At 52.1% G+C, this 18,386-nt stretch overlaps 1 protein-coding gene across 6 annotated transcripts in view; it reads left to right on the forward strand.

Moving 5' to 3' along the window:
• Positions 1–18,386, forward strand: part of SMARCA4 (SWI/SNF related, matrix associated, actin dependent regulator of chromatin, subfamily a, member 4) — an 84,569-nt gene that overhangs the window by 50,841 nt on the left and 15,342 nt on the right. For 2 of the 6 annotated variants that reach the window (XM_036034354.1, XM_036034352.1), the window contains exons 19-30: positions 348–590; positions 2,132–2,245; positions 3,197–3,304; positions 4,368–4,454; positions 5,245–5,291; positions 6,361–6,527; positions 9,243–9,406; positions 11,683–11,910; positions 12,161–12,259; positions 12,516–12,593; positions 13,296–13,514; positions 17,645–17,907. In XM_036034354.1, coding sequence (XP_035890247.1) covers positions 348–590; positions 2,132–2,245; positions 3,197–3,304; positions 4,368–4,454; positions 5,245–5,291; positions 6,361–6,527; positions 9,243–9,406; positions 11,683–11,910; positions 12,161–12,259; positions 12,516–12,593; positions 13,296–13,514; positions 17,645–17,907 — 1,817 coding nt within the window. The remainder of the gene's footprint in view (positions 1–347; positions 591–2,131; positions 2,246–3,196; positions 3,305–4,367; positions 4,455–5,244; positions 5,292–6,360; positions 6,528–9,242; positions 9,407–11,682; positions 11,911–12,160; positions 12,260–12,515; positions 12,594–13,295; positions 13,515–17,644; positions 17,908–18,386) is intronic. The other 4 variants (XM_028520639.2, XM_028520634.2, XM_028520637.2 and 1 more) reach the window with 3 other exon arrangements.

The following is an 18,386-nucleotide window of genomic DNA, read 5'->3' on the forward strand; positions in this document are numbered from 1 at the left end:
GCCACTCTGACCAGTGAGGGGTGCATTTGGGGATTTTTCTGTGCTACATATCACATACATAATTTGAGAGGGAATCCAGAGTACTTTTATGCAACTTGCTGTTTTATCCAACAGCAGGTTACAGGCATGTCTCCCTGCCTGTCCTTGTCCCCCTGCTTTATAGAGGCACGTTGTGTGTCTGTCTCTCAGTGAGCTGCTCCCTTATCGAGACATTGTCATACCCACATTTTCTACCTTGATGGGCTCTTCCGCCTGGAGCCCCCTTGCCTACTGGCTGTGAGAGTACGCTCTGCTGAGGGCAGCCCCGCAGCCTGTCTTTCTCTCAACGTCTGCTGTTGGGCCTGCAGATCCGATGGAAGTACATGATCGTGGATGAAGGCCACCGCATGAAGAACCACCACTGCAAGCTGACACAGGTCCTCAACACACACTATGTGGCCCCCCGCCGCCTGCTGCTGACAGGCACGCCGCTACAGAACAAGCTCCCTGAGCTCTGGGCGCTCCTCAACTTTCTGCTGCCCACCATCTTCAAGAGCTGTAGCACCTTTGAGCAGTGGTTCAATGCACCTTTTGCCATGACTGGAGAAAAGGTGGGTGTGTGGATCCAGCCATGTGGGGGCGGGGCGGGGCAGCGGACCATGGTCATGGGCCATCCTCAAGGAGCTGGGTGTGCATTGAGTGCCCACCACGGTGGGATGGGATTGTGCTAGGTGCCAGAGCTGGGGTCCATGTTTTTATAGAATAAGGTAGTCTTGACCCCAAGGCTGGAGGAGCCACGAGGGCCCCAGAGAAGAACCGTGATCGGGAAGGTGAACTCTGGGGAGACACTCGGGCTTCCCTGATTGCACCCCAGGCACAGAGGGCACAATGAGGACTGTGACCTTTGAGGCAGCTGTGGAGCCAGAGCAAGTGTGTCCAGGTGCAGCTGGAGGGCCCGAGGGGCTTGTTTCTTTAAGGAGTTTAGGTTTTACCCTAAGGGCAGCGGGAAGCTCAAAAGTTTGCACTCATAAGAGCAGCATGGCTAGATTCTGTGTATTCTGTTTTTAAAGAGCTCTGTGGCCAGTGTATCAAGGTATGTGTGGCTGTGGTAGCATTGTCAGTCTGAAAACCAGACTGTGGCGTGTGGCTGTCGGGGGTTAGGTCTTCATCATTTGATGAACTCCCCACCTGCTGCCAGAGTAACCGACCACTCAGCTATTGGGGTTTGAGCTGTGTTTGTGGGCCAGCTGCATTTTCTGATGAAGGCAGTTAAGCCACCAGAGCATGGAGAGTAAGGAAGAAAGTGCAATTGCAAAGGGTAATGAGGAGTGTCACTGCCCACTAGTTCCTGAGGATGACGTTTCCCTTAGACAGATGCAGGGCAGCTGGGACACCCCATCATGGGTGCGGGGGACCTCTGCCAGCATCATCTGCAAGGTGCCCCCTCCTTGGCACCACCTTAGGCTGAAGCCCTCGTGAAGGAGAAACTAAAGCCTTGCCAGGAGTCCCAGGACCCCCAGCCCAAGAGCTGAAGAGCAAATGCTCTAGTTTCATTTATTTTTAAGTTGAGCAAAAGCTTCCCTGGGAGATTTTTTTAGGAGATCCATATAAGAAAAATTCAGGTCTCACCTTATTTTTCACTTTGTAAAAACCTTTAAAGATTTAAAGTTTTATCCGAGTAGCAGTTGCCCTGAGAGCAGTTCTCCTTCCCCTCCATCCCATCCCAGCTGAGACGAGAGCAGGTGTGGGGCTCCTGGAGATGGATCACCTCGTTTACACTGAGTGTTTCATGAATGTGGCCCCCATGGTGCCACTTAGTTTTCATTCGGATGTGCTGGTGGGCTTCCAAGCACTCGAGTTGGTGTTACTTGGGGGAAAACAGGGTGTACTGCTGTGTTCCTCTTCATCAGATCTACAAAATGTGGTGCCCTGGGGCCTTTGGTTCCACGTCCTAGCATTTCTAGGGAAGGACTTGGGTACTTGCTGTTTTCCAAAGGAAGAGGGGGGCCTTGCCAAGCCCTGTGAGACAGGAGGCAGCCTGGAAACGGGTCTAGCGTGCAGGGTGACTCCAGATGACCCTGTGTACCCCTCCCCATGCCCTGGCCCCCGCTTTGGAAGTAATGCATGGTTTTCCCGTCCCTTGGCACGTCAGGTGGACCTGAACGAGGAGGAAACCATTCTCATTATTCGGCGTCTCCACAAAGTGCTACGGCCCTTCCTGCTCCGGCGGCTCAAGAAGGAGGTCGAGGCTCAGTTGCCTGAAAAGGTAACAGGAGGGTTTTGTGTATGAGAAACTACAGTGCAGCATTGTGTGGGCTTCCCCAGAGAGGGTCTGGCCTGTGCAGATGGCTTTCCAGGCGTCCCTGGCCTGTGGTCTCATGGTCCTGGCCTTGCCCTGTCATTCTAGAGTCAGTCCATCCTGAGGACAGCCATGTACCCCTCTGGGTCACTACAGTGGAAGACAGGGATGCCAGGTTAGAGTACAGAATCCCACCTGCTGTCAGCAGGCCTGATGCCTGGGCAGGTCCTGCCCGACCATGTCACAAGAGCGTGGAGGCCATGGGCTCTCCAGTTTTTCCTGCTACCCGCTGTAACATGTGCCTGAATTCTTGCTCAGGGAACTGGTGCCACAGTGGCCCTCAGGGCCCTTCTGCTCCCCTGTTACAAGGCTGGGGGTTCCTGGCCCTATTATTTCTTCAGTCATACTTACACTTTGCTGGCCAGCTGTGGAGAGGCCTTCGGAAGGTGGCCAAGTGTGTCTCCAAACAACAGGGAGGCAGCCAGTCATTTTCCCAGAAGGCCGGGGCTGGCTCTCATTAGGCTGCTGTGAGCCGCATGCCCATCTCCACTGCCCAGGTGGCTGTGCAGTGATCACTGGTCAGTCCTGGAACTGGAATCAGACTCATCCCTGCTGGAACCTTGAGCTCTGAGAATGGAAAAGAGAGGGAGGGAAGCAAATGCTGTAGGGGTGAGAGCAGCCCAGGACTCCCCTTCCAGATTTCTCTGGTTCATGTACCGTAGTCCATGACTTCCCTCATGACCCCATCTGTTGGGGCTCTTCACCGTGACCCCTATGTACCTAGATCAAAACACACATCTCAGGCCCAGAATGCTGCCAGGAAGCATCCTGCCTCAGAGACATATGGGCCGGGGCGGTGGGGACGGAGTAGGCTCAGGGCCCCCGGGCCCCCACTGATGGTGTCCATGCCCTTTGCAGGTGGAGTACGTCATCAAGTGCGACATGTCTGCCCTGCAGCGTGTGCTGTACCGGCACATGCAGGCCAAGGGTGTGCTGTTGACTGATGGCTCCGAGAAGGACAAGAAGGTTGGCCTGGCCCCATATCCCCACCTAAGTGTTCAGGGGGTGGGTTCGGGACAGCTGGGTGTGTGGGGCCTGAGCACGCTCTAACCAGCGGGCCTTCCTCCTCCTTGGAACTTATTGTTGTGGTCACGGCCCCATCGGGTGGTGATCCCCAGGGCACTATAGAGCTATTGTTTAAGTCACAGCTGATGTGGACAGGCTGGGTCAGTAATTCTGTGGGAGCAGAAGCTCAGGGTTCGTTTCTGGGGCACACTTAGTTCTCCAAGACCCTCCCAAGTCAGCTGTTCTCTGGTGTCCTCTTCACTGATGAAAATCTTAGCCCCATAGGGCTGACTGTCGGCGGCATGGGGCCCAGCACTAACTCCTGCAGTTAGACTGTCTTAGTGAGCCCCACCTTCCCAGCTGGGAAAAAGCTGCCTCAACAGCAATGACCACTTAGTCCTTTCACCTTGTTAGCAAGTGGCATTGAAGAGAGGGCATGGAATTGGGGGTTGGGTTAGGCGGCTGCCTTCTGGGATCTCTCTGAGGTCCCAGTGCTGACCTGCCCCAGCTCCCCTCACCAGAACTGAAACTATCCCCCCAGATCTCTTGATTCTGCACCCGGTGCCTCAAGCTTGGCCCTGTCTCCTCATTCCCTCCTCTAGATGTTTTATTTGGGCTCTTTCTTTCCTGAGCTGTGGTAGCAACGTGTCTCCTGGTTTATTTCTGTCCCATAGCATCCACTCACCCCTGAATCCTTCTTTCCCCCTGGAGCCAGAGACCCTCCTAAGTCAGGCCCAACTGGCTGCAGCCCCCAGGGACTTGCCATGATGCCAGAGTGAAGCCGGTCTCGAAGAGTGCTTATGATTCAACCTCAGCTCTGTCACTCTTACTTCCCTTCCGCCTCCCCAGTGCACCAGGCAATCTGCTACCCCCAGAGCTGGCTTTAAGCCTCTGAACCCCCACAGGAGCCAGCTCCTCACTGCTAAGCCATTCCTGCTCCTAAAGCTTCTCCTTCCACGGTCCCCTTTCTACCACCCACCCCAGGACAGGAGCCGATTTACGAGACTCTCTTCTTCCTCTGCAGGGCAAAGGCGGCACCAAAACCCTGATGAACACCATCATGCAGCTGAGGAAGATCTGTAACCACCCGTACATGTTTCAGCACATTGAGGTGAGCCCTCCCCGGCCCTGCCCTGAGGACTCGCTGCTGGGGACAGCAAGCCCAGCTGAACCCCGACACAGAGCTAGACTCCTTCTCCCTGACAGCTTTTAAAAAAGTAGTTTATAATATTTTGAATAGGCAGTGCCTATAGATTTGACTGTTGATTTTCATTTTGAAAAGTGCTTATGGAAAAGAATCCAAACAGTGTAGGAAAATCAGTGACAGAAGTGGAAGCCCCTGAAAGCGCACATTCAGATAACCACAGACTGTTAGGAAATTCTTCTTTAGGTTGTTTTCCACCAGGCCAGTGTTCATTGACACACTAGCATTTCCCACTCGGTGACATTTAGTGCCATCCCGGGTCATCGCATCTACTCAGAGCAGCTTTTCTCTTCATGAAGTTGCTGGGGCATAACCGTTTGGGCCATGGGGCGCTTTGAGAATTTGGATTCCTGCTTCTGCAAAGCCACCATATGTTCATGTTTTCTGGCATGACGTTTCAGGGTTGTTGGAATACCCCAGGTGCCCCTGGGGTTTCATTTCAGCACTCAGGGTGGTCTCAGGCACACGATGTTCCCGTGTGACCATTTTTGTGGTTAAGAATATTAACATCTTGACTTCCTTTCCTTCATTAGAAGAACACAAAGGAATGGACATGGTGGGATAGAAAAGTTTGCCACCTGTGTGTGGTCTCAGAGCCACTGCAGGCAATCCCTGAGCACTGATGTGAGGGATCAGAGGTGTCCTGGCAGCCTGTTCCTGCCCCCTCCCTACTGAATTCTCTCTCGTTCTGTTGCAGGAGTCCTTTTCCGAGCACCTGGGGTTTACTGGCGGCATTGTCCAAGGGTGAGATGCTTCCCGGCTGCGTGGGGTGGGCAGACGAGCCACCAGGTGGTGTTTCTCACATGTTTGTTGGCTTTATTACATTGGTCTAATTTCAAAGGCACTGTATTCATGGCAGAAAATTTAAAAACTATAGGCAAAATCAAAGAAGAAAATAAAAATCCCCCTCATGTTGAGAGTTGCTCACTGTTAATCCCAAGAGGCAGAAATTCTAAGGCCAACCTCACTCTGCTGCCTCCCTCCACGCTCTGTGAACCTTGACAGCTTTCTTAACAGCGTGGGGCCTCGACTCGAGGTCCTCTACACAGTGTGCTGCCCGCCATGCTGTGGCTGTCTTTCTCTCTAGCATTGTTTGTGAAGGGCAGCCTGGCTTTGTTAAGCCCCTAGTGTTAGATGTGGAAACTGCCTCTGGATCTCATCGTTGCCAACAGCCTTACTAAAAACATTGTTATAGCTAAAGCCACCACCATTTCTCTGGAATACTAAGCTACTTCCAAGAGCAGAGGCACCACATTAAAGAGCAAAAATGTCTTTTGAGATATATTTTTTTATTCCACATTGCATAATGGTGTCCCACAGATGTGGATTTGAGTCCTGCCCTGGGCATAGTGGCAGCCATGTTGAACTGTCCCCCCAGCCTCAGTTTCCACATCTGTAAACCGGGGTTTGTAGACCAGAGTGACTGAGAGGAGCTGCGGCGGCCCTTAGCCCTGCCTGTGGTTCTGTGTGGGCCCTCTACAGACTCGCAGCTGTTGCTCCTGGTTCTTGAACAAAATGGAGACGTTGTTGCAGCCTAGTTACCAATAGCAGCTCTTCTCATTCTTGCAAGTACGTGGTCACCCTTGACCAAGGATGGCTTGAGTTTTAGTTGGGTTGAAATGTCTTTGCTAAATCTTCATGGGCTATGGGGGTCTGCCCAGGAAACCACTTCTGTGCCCTTGACCCTGATGGCCAGCCCACATAGACTGGTTCAGGTCAGCCTGGATATGGGAGCGTGCCTCCTCCTTTCCCCACCTGCAAGGTACCATCGTTAACGTTGTGTATATTCTTTCCTCCTCCCTCCACTGACCAGGCTGGACCTCTACCGAGCCTCAGGGAAATTTGAGCTCCTTGATAGAATTTTGCCCAAACTTCGTGCCACCAACCATAAAGTGCTGCTCTTCTGTCAGATGACCTCCCTCATGACAATCATGGAAGATTATTTTGCCTATCGTGGCTTTAAATACCTCAGGCTCGATGGTGAGTATGACTGAGAGCTGTTTATTAAGGAGGCTTATTATGCACAGCTACCAAAGCTTTTGGCCAGCATGCCCTCCCATGCAAGGCAGGGCAAGGCCCAAAGACTCTAGGTATATGTACTAGCGGGAGTGAGCGTAGCAGCGTGTTTGTTTGTTTGTTTGTTTTTTAAAGATTTTATTTACTTTTAGAGAGGGAATGGAAGGAGAAAGAGAGAGAGAGAGAAACATCAATGTGCGGTTGCTGAGGGTCATGGCCTGCAACCCAGGCATGTACCCTGACTGGGAATCGAACCTGTGACACTTTGGTTCCCATTCCGCGCTCAATCCACTGAGCTACGCCAGCCAGGGCGCAGTGTGTTTGATTAAACAGGGCTCTGGAAGCATTGTGGCTGGATCTGGAGCCAATGGCCTGGGAGGCTGGCTGGGTCTTGGCATTACAATGTTGTTACGGGGTACCCTACAGTGCTCTTTTGTTGGAAGTGACAGAAACCCCTACCATGCGTGCTTGGGGAAAAAAGCCTTGATAGACTCATAACTGAGCCCCAAATATTATTATCTTGCTCTAGGCACTGCTGAATCCAGGTTTCCAAATTTTATTGCAGGGGCTTTTCTGGAGCTTGTGGCTCCTTTGTCCTCAGGCATCCTCTCCAGGCTTCCCTTCCCACTGCTCCGTGTCCTGAACATGGGCAGCCCTTCATTTCCCAGAAGTCTAGGTCCAGCTCTCATTAGGCTGGTGTGAGCTGCATGTCCCCCTCTCCACTGCCCAGGTGGCTGTGGAGTGATCACTGGTCAGTTCTGGAGCTGGAATTGGGCTTGTCCCTGCTGGAACCTTGAACACTGAGAATAAGAAAGAGAGGGAGGGAAGCAGATGCTGTAAGGGTGAGAGCAGCAAGAACCCCAAGGAACAGCACTTGGCTGTGACCGCATTGTCTCATAAAAAGTCCTGCATTCTTTCCTTTTTCCCACCACAAGGTAGCTAGGGTCAGGAGTGGGCTGAGGGAGGTGCTGACAGCGTGCCGGACACATATGACATGTCAACTAGCTGGGGCGGGGGCAGTGCCAGAGGGATTTCCTCTACTGTGATAGATGGTGGGAGGGAACGGAGCTTATGAGGAAAATTAATTTGGGAGTGAACGTGATTAGGTAGCTGTCTTCATTCCCCACACTTCTCAGAACCTTTAAGCACATTGCCAAGTCCGTCTCCATGGCCGGATGCCCCAGACCTCTGTGCTCCTGTTTTGTCTTTCACCGTGCATCTGTGGAACTGTGGTTTCAGAGACCATGGACCTCTGGTTGCTGGGCTGATCGTCTCTCAGCCTCTGCCCTCCTTGCCTCCACTCAGAACTGCCCTGAATCTTGCCTTTTCTCAACCCGTTCTTGAAACTCTCCCCGGACAACCTTTAAGAACACAAATCTGATCATGTCTCACCTCGCCCCTCCCTTTGTGCCTCGGTCTCTCCGGCTGCTTCCTCATTCTTTGGGAAGGCCAGCCTAACGCCCCTAGGAGAGGCCATATTTGGAGAGTGTTCCCACCCCCTCGGTGCCTGTCCACCTGCCCCCTTTTTCCCTATTTTCTTCGACAAGGGTCCTTTCTGTAAGGTGAGGACTTGTGGGTTAGGCATGGTTCATCCTTATTACTTCCCATGGTCATGGCCACACAGGGGGAAACTCTGGTAGAGAAGGGAGGAAGGGTGGGGGCTCAGTGACACATTGTGAAAAATGGAACTTTCCATCATTGGAGTAGTAAAAGTGAGGGCGCAGGCCTAGTATCTGGGGAGTTGGCCCCTCCTCCGGGCCTGTCCCTGCCCCACTTGAGGCATCAGCCCACCTCAGATGTGGTGCAGCTGTGGGCACATCTGGACCCCAGGCTCTGCTGGGCACGGGCCTTTGAACTGTTCACTGGGGCATGTTAGATGAGTGACAGGAAGTATTAATTTTTGTTTCATCACCAAAAATGACTCCTGAATTTGCCAAGGCACCTCTGCTCTGAGCTGGCAGCAACCTGAGGAGCTGGGTTGCCTTACTGACACTCGTGATGCTGAGGATCTTGTCCTAGGCCCTGAGAGTCCCTGTAACTGAGGAGGGGAGGCCTGTCCTGCCTAAAGGGAAGCAAGTCCCTGATATAAGGTGCCCATGTACTTGCCTGCGGGATGTTCTCTCTGTGAACAACAAATCCCATTGCAATAGGGTCGAAGACAGTCACTTGGCCTTGGGTCAGTTGCTTGTTCCCATTTTGGGGGGATGCAGTGTTACTGACATTAGCTGGGTGGGCACGGGCTGGTGATAACAGCAGCACTGACCGGGCACCCTTATTGCCTGTGTGTTACCTGGGCTCGAGCCCACACCTGCATCCCCCTTCCATACAGAGGAGGCACAGCCACATCTTTGGGGCTTAGTCTCACCTTTGTGGGTGGGGAGAATGGCATTCAGTGTGTCACTGTAAACCCGAGGTACTAATTGCAACTTGGGGCCATGAGTTGAGATAGTGTGGCCGTGGCTTAGGTGGCCTCTGTGGGCCACATTTGGGTGTAGTCCCTGGTCTCCAACACAGGTGTTCCCCTCTCTCTCTCTCTCTCCCTCTCTCTCTCTCTCTCTCTCTCTCTCTCTCTCTCTCCCCCTCTCTCCCTCTCTCCCTCTCTCCCTTTCTCCCTCTCTCCTCACCACCACCTATCTCCCCTCCCAGTTGCCCCACTAACCCTGTTCTCATATCCGGCAGGAACCACAAAAGCAGAGGATCGGGGCATGCTGCTGAAAACCTTCAATGAGCCTGGCTCCGAGTACTTCATCTTTCTGCTCAGCACCCGGGCTGGGGGGCTTGGCCTAAACCTCCAGTCAGCTGACACTGTGATCATTTTTGACAGTGATTGGAACCCCCACCAGGTAAAAGCCACTGGCACCCTGTGGGGAGAGGCTTGAGGCCACCATCATGAGCGCTACCGACCTCCTTGACATGTCCCAGGCTGTGGAGCACAGCACCTGCAGCTCCGAGGCCCTTGTAGAGAAGCCCAGAGAGTATTCTTTCTCTCTGTTTCTCAAACCGAAAGTAGATTTTTGTTCTGATTATGACAAAAATACATTCCATCATCACATATATTAAATATCTTGGCATAACACAAACATGGGGAGAAAGTGGAAAAGACCTCAATCCTATCAGCTGTCACTTAATCATCGCTGGTTTTTTTTTTTTTTTTAATTGACTTTTATGGAGTGACAGAAAGAGAGAAACGTGGGTTTGTTGTTCATTTATTTATGCACTCATTGGTTGTATGTGCCCTGACCGGGGATCGAACCTGCAACCTTGGTGCTTCAGGATGACACTCTAACCAACTGAGCTGCCCGGCCAGGGCTGTTATCTGAGCTGTTAGTGATGCAAGTCTTTCCAGGCCATGTTCCAAGTGACCACTCACACGCTTGTGCTTTGTAAAACATTTGGTATATTTTATGTACTTTATGTACTGCTGCTCTGTTTCTTACCCATGTACCCTCAATGGGGGGGCCATGCCACGTGGCTATAAGGATGTGGTATTTTGTAGGTACAAGGGTTTTAAAGTACTTAACTTTTTCCTATGTTTTGTTATAAAAGTAACTTTTTAAAAATGCCGATAGTAGTAACTCAAAAAGTAACGCAGTTTCTTCCCACCCGTCCCACTCTGCTCTGGGCTCATGCCAGCATCTGATCTAGCTGTGTGTTCTGTTTTTCACAAAAACGCAGCGTGTTCCAGGACATGTCCCTTCCCTTCAGCAGCTGATGTGTTTTGCCTGTGTGAGCACACTGGGTCCCTGCCCAGTCATAAATCTGCTGCTGGCTGTCCCAGCACATGGTGGCCCTGAGGCTTTTAATTCAGACTCCAGTCATCATATGTCTGGGTTTCTGTTTCTTGACATGACCAGCAACCCCTCTCAGGGAGCCCTGTTATTCCTGTCTCAGCACACCGGCCAGGCCAGCCCTGAGACGTGGGATGGCCTGGTCCATGGGTTTGTCCCCTACCTGATATGCTTATTTTTGCCCGAGTGGCCTCCAGAAGGCTCCCTAGGTTTCTCTCCCGCTGTCAGGGTGTGAGTATGGCCTTACCCCACCTGGCAGTGCCCATTAATCAGTGTGTAAATGGTAGCCTATCTGGTGGACAAACGCCCTGGGTGTTGCTGCTACCCCTTCCTGTGGTCAGCTTGGGGAGTAGTTCCTGCCTGACCTTGATGACTGGCAGTTTCCCAAGAGGTGGTTGGAGTGTGCCGCTCCTGTCAGCAGAAGCCCTCCTCCGTCTGTCACACTGCAAGGCATCAGAAGCTACTAAACTCACTGCAGGGCTTGGAAGCTGTCATCACATGGTGGCACTGCCAAGAAGTGTGTTGGTCGAGTGGTGGACACGGGGCATTCCTGTCTCCAACCAGGTGTGGCCTCTGCTGCTTCTACTGGGTGCTAATTTCAAGTTCAGCCCCACATGGCACCAGCCCTCTAGCACAGGATTTTGTGGGAGCCCTCCTGGTTCTGTGCTGGGGGTGATGATACAAATAGCATTGGCAGTCATAGCTCTCACTTTATCTGAGCTTGCTCCACACCAGGCAGTGGGCTGAGCACCTGATGCTCATACTCTTCTCTCACCTGCACAATAGCCAGAGAGAGGGGCTCCTGTCAACAGAGTGAGTCCTGAGGTTAGAGAGGTTGGGATTGGCCTCATTGCACAGGAAGGAACTGCTAGGGACCACAACCAAAGCAGGCATTGCCAACATGCTGTCCAGCTTTGCCCCCATCCTGTAAATGGTGCCCTTATCACAATATAGCTATGCTGAGCACAGAAGCCCGCCTGGGTTAGGCAAGGGGACCCGTGCGGCCGTTACAGGAACCGCTTGGGAATACAACCACCCCAGGGGTTGTCCTCCACAACTATGCAGTCTTCTTGAGCATTTCTCAAATCTCATTAAGGTAGAAAGTGACACTTCTGCAGGAACTCAGGGTGAAACTATCCTGGTACAGGCTCCGTGTCCTGCACCTGAACTCTTCACCATGCAGCTGCTGGTTGGGGCTGACAGAATGGCCAGGCAGGGGGCAGGCATTCAATAATCAGAAGGCCCCTAGCTCTCCCGATGGCTTCAACTGGTCAACATCCCCTTATAACTCAAAAGAGCTTGCTTGGGACTGACCAGTGTCTGTTCCCCAGGACCTGCAAGCGCAGGACCGAGCCCACCGCATCGGACAGCAGAACGAGGTGCGTGTGCTCCGCCTCTGCACGGTCAACAGTGTGGAGGAGAAGATTCTGGCCGCTGCCAAGTACAAGCTCAACGTCGACCAGAAGGTGATCCAGGCCGGCATGTTTGACCAGAAGTCCTCCAGCCACGAGAGGCGTGCCTTCCTGCAAGCCATCCTGGAGCACGAGGAGCAGGATGAGGTGAGGGCAGCGCCGGCCCCGACCCCCTCCCTGGCGTGAGTGGTGAACGCATGAGCGGCTTTCATTTTTGTTTTTTTACCTTTTTTGCACTCTTATTTTTTTTGCATCCCTTTGGAGTAAAGGGAGTGTGGGCTGAAAGGAAAGAGGATGAGTACTTGCTTTTTCTTTGAAGTGGTTTTTTTTTCTAAACTGCTGGTGAAAGACGCCGGATTGACAGCCCTGGAGACTGAAGTCCTCTATTTATCCACAGAGCAGACACTGCAGCACGGGCAGCGGCAGTGCCAGCTTCGCCCACACTGCCCCTCCGCCAGCGGGCGTCAACCCCGACTTGGAGGAGCCACCTCTAAAGGTGAGAGGGGTAGTTCAGTCTCCATGCCCATTCAATCCTCGGCTTCTCGGCTGAGACGGCCAGCAAGAGCCCTGATCCCACGGAGCGTGCGTGTGCGTGTGCGTGTGTGCCTCTCGCTGCCGTGTGGGTCCCCATCCACCGCAGCCGGACTGGGACCACCAGCTCATTTCCCATGGACGCCGCCGCTCGCCTCTGAGCCCGGCCGCCGCCCACCCTGGCCTCTCCGCCCTCACACTAATCATGTGAAATCTTGTAGGAAGAAGATGAAGTGCCTGATGACGAGACTGTGAATCAGATGATTGCTCGGCACGAAGAGGAGTTTGACCTGTTCATGGTAAGCACACAGGTCGGGGTAGAGGTGTGTTTCCACTTTGCACACCTTCAGGGAGCTCGATTTGCCACCCATAGGAAGCTGGGAGCCTGGAGGGGTTTGCACAGCCCACCCTGATGACCTCAAACAGAGCAAAATGTTCAGTGTCAGCAGTGTCCCTGGAGGGTAGTGGAGCCAGGGTGGCTCCGCAGTGCCTCCTGACTGACCCATCTTCCGTGTCCTAAGCGAGTGGAAGTGGATAATGGGACACATACCAAACCCTCTTCTTGTTTGTGACCAGTGCCCCCAAATGCCTGTCCTCCTTGAGGCTCCCTTCAGAAGGCTGTCAAGGACCTTGGTCCCTGATACCTCTTGATTCTGGGTGGGAAGCATGGAATTAGATGGGGCTCTTAGCCCTGGCCTGCCTTGCACCACCCTGGCAAAGCTATACTTGGAAGCTGGCAGTTATACCCCATTTGTGTCCCCCTTCTATGACCTTCACATCTTTTCTAGTTTTCTCTGCCTCCAAAGCAGAGCCCCTAGCCAGAGCCCGAGGGAGGAGCCAGGCCGCCTTGGCCATAGCAGTACCGAGGGCTGCTCTTCAACTGCCGTTGTGGTATTGGTCCCTGGGACAAAGAAGCAACCCTTTGTCAACATGCCCCCTTGAATGTCCCGCTGGCTCTCCCTGTGCTGATTCTTCTCTCCCTCGGTTTCCGCACTCCCCAGCGCATGGACCTGGACCGCAGGCGTGAGGAAGCCCGCAACCCCAAGCGAAAGCCTCGCCTGATGGAGGAGGATGAGCTCCCCTCGTGGATCATCAAGGACGACGCCGAGGTGGAGCGGCTGACCTGTGAGGAGGAAGAGGAGAAGATGTTTGGCCGAGGCTCCCGCCACCGCAAGGAGGTTGACTACAGTGACTCATTGACTGAGAAGCAGTGGCTCAAGGTACATGCCAGAGAGGGCTGGTGAGGGGCATGGCTGGGGGAGGAGAGGCTCAGCCACCATGACTTGGCTTTTGTCTGAAACCTGAGCAGGTTCCCTTCAGCCTTTCTTGGTTTTCATTCATGACTGCAACACTTCTACCATAGGGTCAGGTTTATCCAGGTCCTCCTGACCAGATGCAGGAAGGAGCACCAATGCCAGCTCAAAACCCACTGCTGGGTGTAATTGGCATTTTGGGGTGTCAACATGCATCTCTTTATGCAGTTAAATTAAAACATTGCCAGTCGCAGAATGATGCAGGTCTCCTGGGTATCTGTCCATAGGAAACACAGTGAGAGATTAGTGAGCATCCAGTCTCCCTGCAAGGTGGTGGGGAGTGCTGACGGGTCAGGCAGCCCTGCTTTGGACACATCACCCCCATACCATGTCACCCCTAGGGCCTGGACTGCTGGGCAGGCTGGGATGAGGGAATGAGCTTCTCATGAGACTGGCAGCCACAGCTGCTCATAGAGGTAACGTGAGCACTTGTTTTCAGTAGGCAGCATCCCGCCCTTGTAGCTGCAGCTGCAGAATGCTCAGTTAGGGCCCCGGCCCAGGGTCCACTGCATCTACACTGGGGTGGTGGGAATAAATCAGACCTCCATGTTCAGGGGCTCTGATTGCAGAGGTGATGATAAAAGATCCAACCTGGAAGCTGTTTCATACAAATGTCTCTGAAGCAACACTTTCCAGAAGTAGATGGTGGCTTTTGCTGCATCCAGCTAAGTGCCACAGCCCAAAATGAGAGATGCTGTCCCTAGCCATACACCCCGGAGTTTCCCTGGATTAACTGAGACCTGGTTTCTGCCTGGGAGCTCAGACAGCCCCAGACTTGCAAACTTGCCCACTGAGCTGTGCAAGAGGGGGCTGTTGAACCATGCCAGGGAACCAGGTGAGCCTTCGTGTGGGGTAGGTGGGGTTCCTGTTTTCTGGCCCAGAGCTCCAGGACCAGTAAGCAAACCCCTGACGAGGGAACTTGAGCCCAGTTACAGATCCGTAACAGCCTTTATGGAGCATCACCACATTTTTGAGACAGTCAGTGGGTGCCTTTGCCTGTATGTTAATATTTTGCACACATTTCCTTTTTTTTTTTTCCTGAGGTATAATTTATATACTGTAGAGTTCACCCATTTAAGATGTGTCAGCAGTTTTCACTCTATTTACAGTCATGCAGGTGGCATCACAAATCCATTTTAGAATAGCCTCATCACCCCAAAAAGAACCCTTCCTCTTTCACTGTCTCCCCATTTCTTCACTCCCGCAGCCCCTGATAGTCATGCTGTTCTGCATGTTTTGTATAAATTGAATCTTGCAACATGTGATCCTCTGGTGCCTGGCTTCTTTAGGAAAAATATTTTCATGGTTTCTCCATGGTGTAGCACATATTATTTCTTTCCAAGGCTGAGTAATATTTTAATTTTTTGAATGAATATACCACGTTTTGTTTATCCATTCATCAGCTGGTGAACATTTGGGTTGTTTCCACTTTTTGGCTGTTGTGAGTAATGCTGCTCTGAACATCTGGACGAGTTTTTGGGAGGACATATGTTTTGATTTCTCTCAGGTACATACCTAGGAGTGGAATTGTGAGACCAGGTGGTAATTCTGTGTTTAACCTTTTGAGGAGCTGACAAACTGTTTTCCAGAGCAGCCGCACCATTGTACCTTCCCACCAGCAGACTATGAGAAAATTTCTCCACATCCCTGTTAATACTTATTATCTGTGTTTTTTATTTTAGCCATTCTAATGGTATAAAGTCGTTAGTATTTCTTTGTGGTTTTGAATCCCATTTCCTTGGTGGCTAATGGCCTTGAGCATCTTTTCTTGTGTTTATTGCCACTTCTGTACCTTCTATACGAGTCTCTTTATCAGATGTGTGACTCACAAATAACTTCTCCTTTCTGTTGGTTATCTTCTTTATGGTGTCTTTTGTAGCACAAAAGTATTTCATTTCGATGAAGTCCAGTTTATCTATTTTTTTCTTACTGTGTTTCCTTTGGTATCATATCCGAGGATCAGTCCATCACCAAACGCAAGATCGCAAAGATTTACCCCTATATTTTCTTTCAATAATTTTAGAGTTTCAGCTTTTGCACTTACGTCCATGAACCTCTTTAAGTTCATTTTTGTATATGGCGGCAAGTCAGGGTCCAGCTTCCTTTATTTCCATGCGGCTGTCTAGTTGGCCCAGTACTGTTTGTTGAGAATACTGTTCTTTCCCTATCGAACACATGCCTTTTTGTTTGTCACACTCAATAAAATTTATACTAATAAAAACCACATTTGCCCAAAAGGGGCACTCTCCTCTCTTAGTGCTGGGTGTGTAACTGGCACCATTTTTTTGACAGCCACTCTGATGCCATATGTGCCCAAATTCTTCAGAATGTGCCTGTCTTTTGCCTTGCTGCCTGTTGGACTGGAGATGCTGGTATTAGGTAGTGCCCAGGCTGCTCTAACAATCACCACAAATTTGGTGGCTTAAAACAACAGTAATTGATTCTCTCACAGTCCCAGAGGGCAAGGAGTCTAAAATCCAGGTGTCAGAAGGGCCCTGTTCCTCCCGAAGGCTCAGGGAAGGATCCTTTGCCTGTTGCAGCTTGTGGCAGTGCTGGCATTCCTTGGCTTGTGGCCTTATCCTTCCACTCTCTGCCTCCGTCTTTACATGGCCTCTTCCCTGTGTGCCTCTCGTGGCCCTTTCTGTCTCTCCTGAGGCCACTCTCGTTGGACTTGCAGCCCACCCTAACACAGGGTGAACTCATCTCACTTGATTCTTACGTAATTCCGTCCGCAAAGATCCTGTTTCCAAGTAAGATCACATTCTGAGCTTCTGGGTGGCTCTGAATTTTGGGGGACACTATTTAACTCTGCCCCCCCACCAGGCTTACAGTACACACCCTCCCCTACGCCAACCTTCTTTCTGTCCCTCCTGTCTGACACCCTCCCTCCATGCTGTTCCTTTGGTTGGACGCCTTTACTGCCCCCCCTCCCCGCCCCCCAGCCTTCAGCTTCCAGCTTCAGTGCCGCCTGCTCTAGAAACCTCCCCCACGCCCAGGCAGGACACATCTGCTCCACAGTCACAGCACCACTCACCCTTCTCCTGGGACTTGACGGTTGTCACTGCATTTGTGGGACGTCTGTCATATGAGGGTCCACCTGGCTCCCTTCAGTGCTGTGTCCTCAGTGCCCAGCCCATAGTCACAGCTGATAAATAAGAGACGAGCGACCAGTACATCCCGTGGGATCCAGGCCCCACTTCTTTTTTTTGATTCCAAGCTCCCCTGGAAACCTGGCTTCCCCTTTCTTGGTTTTCAGGGATAAATGTGCAGATTACTTACCATTTAGAATGAATAAATCAGGGTCATTTTCAGATTAATATTGTTCATGTTCATGTCCTTCAACTTAGCAGTTTCACTCTAGGAATCTGTACAAAAAAGACAGGTATAGTCACAGCATTATGTAGAATAGCCACTCCCACCCCAAATAATGGAAATAACCCAAATGCCCAAGAACAAGTAAGACCCTTTGTGCAATGAAATACTAAACAGGCATTAAAAATTATGTTGCAGAAAAGCGGCAGGAAATACACCCGGGATGTAGTAAGCAAAAACACGAGTCACGGTGTGGTACGTGGATCCAGTTCTGTGCTGTCTTGATTGTGCACATGTACATGGGAAGGGCAGAGAGACCCTGGAGCTGGGTGTGGTGGTGGCTGCTCACAGTGTGAAGGTACCTCATGCCACTGAACTGTGCACTTAAAACCTGTTTTACACCGAACTTTTAAAAAAAGGTGCAGCGGGTCCAGAGCACAAGTGTTAACAGTGTCACTTCTGGGTGGAGGGATTACAGGAGTCTAGTCCATTCCCTGGGCTCCACACAGTGAAGATGTGACTCTTTGACTCTCACGTACAACCCTTTATCTGTGAAGGACAGGCACGGGTAGGGTGCCCTCATGGGAGGCAGAGCCGGCCTTTCCTGGCCTTTTGGAGCCTATGTGAGCCCTGGTGTGTGTCCTGCCCCAGCCAGACCCCGTGGGTTTGCGCCGCGGCCTCTACTTGTCAACCTCGGTGCTGGCTGTCCTATTTTACCACTATTGACCCTGAAGGCCATCGAGGAGGGCACGCTGGAGGAGATCGAAGAGGAGGTCCGGCAGAAGAAATCATCACGGAAACGCAAGCGGGACAGCGACGCCGGCTCCTCCACCCCGACCACCAGTACCCGCAGCCGCGACAAAGACGAGGAGAGCAAGAAGCAAAAGAAGCGCGGGCGGCCACCCGCCGAGAAGCTCTCCCCCAACCCACCAAACCTCACCAAGAAAATGAAGAAGATCGTGGATGCCGTGATCAAGTATAAGGACAGGTAAGCTGAGGAATGGGGTGGGTGGATGGATGCTGGGGGTCCTCGGAGGTGCCTCGCCTGCCATCCATGTGTCTGTGAGCCCGTTATTGGCCCGGCCATTCTACAAACATTGGTTGGATCCCTGTGTTGCAATGCCTCGCCCACGAGGAACTTAGGTTCTGGGACAGGAGGCACACAGGTGGTGTCGGCGTGAGGAGAGGGAACTAGAAGTATGGTGGGGGTGTTGGGGGTGAGTTCTCCAGCAGAGGCCACAGCAAGTGGAGAGGCCCCGGGATGAGGGGTGGCTGGTGGGTTTGAGGTTAGTGATGGGGCAAGGTGGCAGGAGAGGAGAGGGATGCCTGTCTCACGGTCACTGCACTGTGGTGGGGGCCGGCGTTGCTAGAACAGGGAGGGTGTGACTTTGCTTCTCTGGGCCTCCCCACCCTCACTCACCGTCCCCATACTCACATGACAAGCAAGCCCAGTTTTCACGCTGGGCC

This window comes from Phyllostomus discolor, chromosome 8 (assembly GCF_004126475.2).
Source record: "Phyllostomus discolor isolate MPI-MPIP mPhyDis1 chromosome 8, mPhyDis1.pri.v3, whole genome shotgun sequence".
NCBI lineage: Eukaryota > Metazoa > Chordata > Mammalia > Chiroptera > Phyllostomidae > Phyllostomus > Phyllostomus discolor.